This window comes from Perkinsus marinus, assembly GCF_000006405.1.
Source record: "Perkinsus marinus ATCC 50983 genomic scaffold scf_1104296958712, whole genome shotgun sequence".
NCBI lineage: Eukaryota > Perkinsozoa > Perkinsida > Perkinsidae > Perkinsus > Perkinsus marinus.
This window is the reverse complement of record NW_003206658.1, coordinates 1,301,864-1,309,575: the sequence shown is the minus strand read 5'-3', so window position 1 is coordinate 1,309,575 and position 7,712 is coordinate 1,301,864. Positions and strand designations below refer to the sequence as shown.

The following is a 7,712-nucleotide window of genomic DNA, read 5'->3' as shown; positions in this document are numbered from 1 at the left end:
TGCGAGGCTATCAGATAGGTCAAACGACTCTTCTATATGCGGAGGTGTTGAGGAAAATCGGAAAACGCGATTATGCGAACAGCTCGAAGAGATATGCACGAAAAACTAATGATGGAGGAATGTCCTACCCGGGGATCGACCCGAGGACCTATGTAAAATTCATTGATTGAGTCCATGGACATGGACTCAGTGAGCTCCGCCCCTTCGTCACGAAGGCCTAGTTATTATTAATCCCACATGTCAAACCAAGACGGAGGGAGCTTACAATTTGTCAACCTCATCTCGTGTCTTCATCATCTCTTCCTCAACCCCCTCCAGCTCCTCACAACTCGCCTCAAGCTCCTTAAGGTGGCCTTCCATCTCCAATAACTGTACGAGATGGAGAGCAACAACGGGAAAAACAACTTCACCAATCATAGTGAGCGCTGAAAAATGGGAGTCTGTCCAATTCAGAGTAAAATATCAAGCCTCGACGCCGATGCGTGTCACCAGCGTGAGACTTTACCTGTGGACTCTCACGAGCCGTGATATGAAAAACATATTTCACGACTACTACATAGTGTGAATATCGCGTTTTTCACCGAGTTTTACGCCGCTTCACGTAAAACAGTGTTGGAGGAATATATGTTCGCTCTCCTCAGCTGATTTCAAAAGTTTTCTCACCAATTATAGGATTTCGGGTAGAAATGTACAGAAATCAACGAAAATTTCACAAAATTTCCTCATAATTTTCATATTGTCACCAACAACACATGTACTCAACCATATGCATATTTTCCCAGTAACACGAAGAAACTCACCTCTTTCTGAATTTCCTGTTTTTCCCTATTGTCACGCTCGGTCTGCGTCCCCAACACTTCCGCCTCCAATCGCATAGCATAGTGCTTGGACGCAAGCTGTGTGAGCCGACCTTGGACCTCCAACTGGGCAACACTATGTTCGGAAATTTCACAAAACTTCATGACGATTCCCAGCATCACAATTCACATGAAAAAACACCCTCGCAACTCTACCTTTTCGCGCTCTAATCTTGCATGCTCCATCTCCACTTCAAACGCCTCTTTAGTCACATCATCATCATCATCACCATCAGCGAAAGCCGCATGAAAAACCTAACAGGCAGGCACCTCAAGCAGGGGATCATCCAGGAACCTATAATGTTCCCGGGGGGAACTCATTTTTATTTTTCCACGTATGGCTAGTAACACATCCTTCAATCAGCGTTTCCTATGTGAATATCATCATCACATTACTAGTAGTAACATTATCGACCTCTAGGGAGCGTTAATTCTCAAAACTGCACGTAGGAAATCGACTGCGAAAACCGAAACAGACAGCCTTCACCCCAGCAGAGATATGCCCACCTGCTCCACCAACTGGCTTGCTTCACGACTCGCATGATCTATCTCGTTTCTTATCTGAACTAGAAACCTTTGAAATTGTCAGAAGCCTAACTCCTAAGATCCGATTTGGAATACATATTTCCGCTTTCCTCAGCTGAGCTCGGGAGTTTCCTCAGTAATTACGGAGGTTTACGTACGACCTCAGATAGAAAAAATACCAAAATTTCCCCAAATTTCTCTAACCATGTGCACATTATATCACACTAGTACGCGCGACCTCAGACGCCTACCTCCTGAGGGCTCGCTTTCCTCATCTCCTCGCGTAGTAGTCTCAAGTGCTGCTCTCTAGCTTCAAGATTGAGACGGAGATCCATTGCGCGCCTATGAAAACACACTGCGTGCCTTCGTACCATCCCAGGGCAGTATTGGGATGCTGAACTTGGGAGTTTCCTCACTAGTCTACAAGAATCAATGAGAATTCTCTCAAAATTTTCATACTGTCACCGACACATGCAGTTGATCATGCGCGTATTTTCTCACACCCTACTAAGACCATCCAGAATCAGCCCTCCCGGATCACCCTTGTCGACGCTGACTAAATTACGGACTTTTCTCCAGTCGAAAGTTGTGTTAGAAAATATTTTTGGTTTCCTCATTACATTATAGAAATTAACCAACGACTCGCCGTAGAACGGTACAAAACCAACAAGAGTTTCATCAAGAAAATTCACTCACGCACTTCCTCTCAGCCAAAGCCGCCTTCACCACACACAGAGTTCGTTCGAGGTCATCAGCCGTCACAGCTCCTCCAGAAACCTTCTCGCCTCCACCGACACGCATCTAACCAAAGTCTCTATGCTGGTGATGTCCTCACCACATGAGGTACATTATGGAGCAGCTCTAGTATTAACCTCTCCTTCCTTATGTTGGTTTTATCAGCATCGAAAATTTTCACGTTGAGCTCCTAAGACACTACTTCAACAGTGCGTGTCAAACCGATATGTACTCTCACCCGAATCCGCAGTTCAATCTGTCGCAACTCCCGTCTCAGCTTCCCTATACTTTCCACTAGACTCTCTCTATCTTGTAAACGCTCCCTCCCACTCAAGACCTATCACAAATCACAATTTCCCATCTGGCTGAATGCCCACCTTCGCAGTGACACTCTGTTGCCGCGATTGAGGTCGATCTGGTCTACCGGAGGGCCTCGCTCTAGGGATCTCCTTGGACGCGACTAAGCCAGAGTTTGCAGATGTTGTTAATCGTTGGGCAAGGCTATGGTTCTTGGGAGCGCGAGAGTCTGTCTACGGTGATATTCATAAAACCAACAAGTTGGAGCTAAAATTCCGAAACTTGTATATTCTCCACAACTACACATATACGCTCATGTGTTATCAGAAGTACTTTTGATATACTAAAGATATCTTTCTGCTGGCTTCTCACTCACTTAAGTGAAAAAGAAGTTACCAGTACTCAACCCCGCCGATCAGATGAAGCCATACGATATACCTCTCCGGACTAGTCTTGTCGCCGACAGCGCCGACTCAGGTCTCTTTGCTTGATCTCGAGCCGGAGACAAGCTCTTATCTGAATGTGAGGGTCCTCGATAAACATGCGCAGCATAGTTTACCTTTGCTATCGTCATCCCAGTCGTGTCCCATGCTTAACACAGCGTCTGCTATCCTGTTGATTTCCTTAGCTGATATCGGACGTTTTGGAGCAGTAGTTGTCATTATCTCGCGTCCCAGACTACCCATTGAGACCCCGTTAGTTGTTTGCGCCAGTACGACAATAGTCTGAGAAAACTCGGCCAGCACTCAACAACTTCTCTGAACAAGTTGATCATCTCATCAGAAGGCGAGCGGCTCATTCAGATACTCAAATGCTCATCCTACTGTCTTGTGCTCGTACACTTCATTTTAGTCAGATCAAAACTGAGTAACGGTGTTGTAAAATAGACAGCACACAATCTGACGCGGCGCCGTACATGTACTCGTGTGTAGTAGTATATTTTCACGTTTATTGATCCACTACGATACACAACTGCCGTCGACCTCAAGCACAAGTTTTCGCACTGTTCTCTTGGAGAATTACCACACCTCCTTCAACACAACTCCAATCAATAGGTATGCCCCTGAATGATGATGATAACGGTATTGATCATTTACGCCCATGCATGACGACGAGACTAGATAGTGATGACCGTCTTGAATTAGATCTTCAGCTTCTTCGCTGCCGTCGGCTTGCCCTCGTCCCCTATGTCAGGATGCCCGCCGTATCTCTCGAGACACCTGCACAAAACAATTACTCGAAATCATCGCCAAGTGCTGAGCTCAGGGAGCAATTCGCTCAACACACAAGTAGAAAATAACATAATTCGGCACATGTAGAAATGCAACAAGGCGAATACGCTCCTGCTAACATCACTGGGGTCTCACGAGCCGTGATATGAAAAACACTAGTGAAAACTATATATTTCACAACTACTGCATATCACCGCGAATATCGCGTAATACGCCACTTCGCGTAAAACAGGTGAAACTCCATTGTATACGACCCGACTAGTATTCACCTTTTCTTGGCTTCAGGGTGTTCACATTGCTGCCTTATCCACGGGTGACGGAGAATATCTTCTAAGCTCATTCTCTTCGATGGATCCTTTACCAGCATACCCTACAGCAGTCAACATAACACTTTCTATATACAGTAAACACTTTCTATATACAGTAAACACTTTCTATATCGCACTATGCGATAAACAGATGAATTCCCATGAGAGATCAACACCCCTCTGTTGAGGCTCGGGAAATAATCCTACCCGTATGAGGCTGATCGCCTGCCGACTGAGAAAGCTCGGGAACTTCACATCGACGTTCTTGATCTTCTGATATGTAGCTTTCTTAGACTCATCTTCAAAGGGCGGGGACCCAACCAGGAACTCATACCTGAACTTCATCCTAGAGCCGTACCACACTCTGCCATAATCAGCCAACCGGCCAAACTCAAATGCACAACCCTTATTACGCAAGTACGCCTAGTCCCCAAATGTCAACACCAAAGTCGTGTTTCTGTGAACCAACCATTTCTGGAGGCAAGTAGTCCTAAAGTATCACTACCGTAAAAATCACAACTCCACCACCACGGTGCTCTCACCAAAGTTCCACAGAAAGTCTCCCGTCTCGAATTGGGTGCATGAACTGACCAGCCAAAGTCGGCTATTTTCAGCGTATCATTAAGACCTACAACGCAGAGAAGAAAATCTTCGCTGTGCGCTGTGCTCACCGATGAGGATATTCTCCGGCTTGATATCTCTGTGAATTACATGCTTCTTATGACAGTATTGGATCGCCAACACCATTTGTCGCATATACCACGCACTTCTAGCCTCCGAAAAGCGAGTCTAAAATATACACCCCAGAAAAATCTTCGCTGTGCGCAAGATACTCCAAGATACCTTCTCCGTGAGCATCTTATACAGCTCTCCTCCAGGAGCCATTTCTAACATGAGATATACACACTTCTCATCCCAGAAGTAGTTGAACAACCTAAACCGTATCTTCCTTCATCAACCTAAAGATTCCCACTGACGTACCGTAGGATATTAACGTGACGTAGATGAGACTGAATCTCAATTTCCCTTCTAAGCTGATGCTCGACGCCGTGCTAAAACGATGCGCATCAATCTTGAATATGCCGGCTTCGGACTTGCCTTGATCAGCTGTTTTTTGTGAAGTACTTTCAAAGCGAAGACAAAGTGACTCCTCCTTTCCCTAAGAGAAGATCAGGTTAGACAACCGTCACGCGCCACAAAATTCACCTCGCCACATAGACATTGCCGAACTTCCCACTCCCGAGCTTCATTCCAATATCGATGTCATTACGCTGAAAGCAACGAAGGCCATCAGGAATCAGTAACAATACTCAAACGGTACGAGTCATACAACTCATAGCAAACACCCAGGTTCAATTCCCAGCGACTGCATATACACATTAACAACAACTCCCAGCCTACCGAGAAGATAGGCGCCTTCTCCATCACCAGAGCCTTATCAACTGGAGACACTCCATGACGATTCTCTGCATGCTGGTCGTTCTCTCGATCAGCCAGGATGTGATTGAACCCAGATGCCATTACTGAACACTAATGTTACTATAGCAAGCATGTCACATAGACGGCCAACAGAACTGCGACCTAGTACTAATCACAACGTGATCTGCGTAATAGAAGTCTCTATTGAAAGTGACTAAATTCAACTAGGCGATCTCGATGGTGAGTATAACAGGACACAGCAAGAACTCCATACAACCTCGAGCGCATGCGTGCAAACTCAATAAGGCCTACCAGTAAGAGCGCATGCGTGCAAATTCAATAACGCATGCCATTACGAACTCCTGTTGAAGCACACCTCCTATGAAATACTGAACAGAAGCGCAACTCGACACGAAGACTTTCAGTGTTGGAGAAACGCAGGGGGCCGGGATCGAACCTGCGACCAGCCGTTTCACACACGTCTCCAGTCGAGATTTCGGTAACCTCCTTCCATTGTATCTCAACTAAGCGCAAGCCTCCTAGCAGCTATATGTAAAACTACTCATTAAATCACGAGAGAACCTCCACGATCCAGGTCGACACAAATGCAGTTCCAAGAACAGTAAATAGCACAAAAAAACAAGTCAACTTCTTCCGCACACGAAACCGTCATCTCTTCAGCCACCTCTCTGTAAGACCCCGACCGAGATGACAGGTGGACGAGGTTTTCTTCTGTAGGTCCCTAACCTCATCAGCAAGCCTTCCAGCAGCTCACTGTCGATCTTCAACTCCTTTATTCGCCTCCTCAGCAGAGCTATTGGAAGCCCCCAATCACAACCCCGCCCGAGTCTGGCAGCGTCCACCAACACTTTTGTACACACGATTAGGTCGGTCTCGCGAGTAATGTAACCGATGTGAAACAGCGACTTCATTACAAGTGATCTCCCCAAGGTACTTATGAGCTCCTCATATTCCTTCTTGTCATCGACCTTTCCACAACGATCCAAGATAGAGTATAGCTTGGTGATATCACAGAATCCCAAATCACCGAGGAAATCTCGAACAGACTCTTTCTGTTTAAGAAGGGCTTCCAAACAGAAGCGTGCGCCCTTGTGGTGACTCAAACGTTCGAGGAAGATAACAAGCGCTTTAGGCGAGTCTATAGTCTCTTCCTCTTGCTGTTGATGTAGGAAGCGACACGTGTCACCATTCTTACACTCGCCCTTCACAAAGAAATGACAAACCGGCTTAGCAGCAACAACCTCCTCAGCATGAGAGAACTTACACGTGTCACCGTTGCGGCACCGACCACGAGCGTAGAAGTGACATGCTGGGTGCTTCTCATCAGAGTGCAGAAACTGACATTGTCTACCAAATCTGCAATGACCATGATCATAGAACTGACACCGAATCAAGGCCGCTCCTCGAAGTGGGTTGTGATAGTATCGACATGTCAAACCTCGTGGGCAACGAATACCATCCTCATGATAGCGGCAGGGTGGCGCCATCAGGCAAACAAGCAATTGTTCTACAAAACCTTCATAGCAGCTACACGCGATGAACTCCCAAATACGAGAGAGATAAGGCCTATCACCGATCGGAACCTGTCAAACGTTTCCGCCGCTAAAACTTCTTAGTGTTTCAACTATTGGGACTCGTGTCACCATCCCTACACTTACCCAGGGCTCTCAAAGAGGTAACAGACCGACTAAGCAGGTACCTGTCCGTTCTCTTCGGGAGAACGGACAACGCGAACCTCGTGGACACGGGAGACCATCCTCATCACAGCGGCAGAATGGCGTCGTCACGCAAACAAGCAATTGTTCTCCAACACATGCATAACAGCTACACATGATGAACTCCTTTGATCACAGCTGGCATTTCCTAAATTGCGGAGCGAGCGGAGCTTACGTTGTTGCACTTTTTGTTTTTAGTCACCCAATTTCCAAAATAATTTCAATAGCAGCCCGCTGAATTCTTGATAAGAAGCTCAGCGAGCTCCGCCCCTTCGCACCGAAGACCCAGAGGCCTATGACCAATAAGCATCACAGACAGGGCGGGCGATTGGACCTTCTCGAACGTTTCTGCCTCTGAGGCTCCCCACTGTTCCAACTACTGAGAGAGCAGAGCATCCCGACAACCCTTCATGAGCAATCCGCAACTCTGGCTCGCCTCCAACTACACACACTTCCTCCTCTTACCCAGATGATAGAATGATCAACACAGTAACTGTCTTGAGAGCTTCTCATATCAACACAGGAAGCCACTTGGCACTACTACTCTGTCAACAGCCAATTCGAACGAAGTTTACAAAAAACCAAAAAAACGAGTGGAGGAAC

At 46.5% G+C, this 7,712-nt stretch overlaps 3 protein-coding genes across 3 annotated transcripts in view; all 3 read right to left on the bottom strand.

Annotated features, from left to right (window-relative positions):
* Nucleotides 1-2,183, bottom strand: part of Pmar_PMAR011859 (hypothetical protein) — a gene marked incomplete at both ends in the record, with an annotated part of 4,481 nt that extends 2,298 nt beyond the window's left edge. Inside the window, 6 exons of the mRNA XM_002773948.1 lie at nucleotides 266-369; nucleotides 801-923; nucleotides 1,014-1,112; nucleotides 1,365-1,418; nucleotides 1,634-1,724; nucleotides 2,083-2,183. Of these exons, the coding sequence (XP_002773994.1) occupies nucleotides 266-369; nucleotides 801-923; nucleotides 1,014-1,112; nucleotides 1,365-1,418; nucleotides 1,634-1,724; nucleotides 2,083-2,183 (572 nt within the window). The remainder of the gene's footprint in view (nucleotides 1-265; nucleotides 370-800; nucleotides 924-1,013; nucleotides 1,113-1,364; nucleotides 1,419-1,633; nucleotides 1,725-2,082) is intronic.
* A 1,372-nt stretch (nucleotides 2,184-3,555) lies between these two features.
* Pmar_PMAR011858 (protein kinase, putative) lies at nucleotides 3,556-5,475 on the bottom strand (the record flags this gene model as incomplete). Its single annotated transcript, XM_002773947.1, has 11 exons — nucleotides 3,556-3,634; nucleotides 3,916-4,016; nucleotides 4,162-4,288; nucleotides 4,368-4,444; nucleotides 4,497-4,582; nucleotides 4,626-4,743; nucleotides 4,798-4,888; nucleotides 4,936-5,006; nucleotides 5,053-5,113; nucleotides 5,161-5,225; nucleotides 5,356-5,475. The coding sequence occupies 11 exons, from the start codon at nucleotides 5,473-5,475 to the stop codon at nucleotides 3,556-3,558; spliced, it is 996 nt and encodes a 331-aa protein (XP_002773993.1).
* Nucleotides 5,476-5,597: 122 nt separating this feature from the next.
* On the bottom strand, nucleotides 5,598-7,150 carry Pmar_PMAR011857 (hypothetical protein; the record flags this gene model as incomplete). The annotated part of the gene is made up of 4 exons (XM_002773946.1): nucleotides 5,598-5,681; nucleotides 5,730-5,830; nucleotides 6,149-6,731; nucleotides 7,094-7,150. 4 exons carry the CDS (start codon nucleotides 7,148-7,150, stop codon nucleotides 5,598-5,600), a joined length of 825 nt encoding a protein of 274 aa, XP_002773992.1.
* Nucleotides 7,151-7,712: the final 562 nt, after the last annotated feature.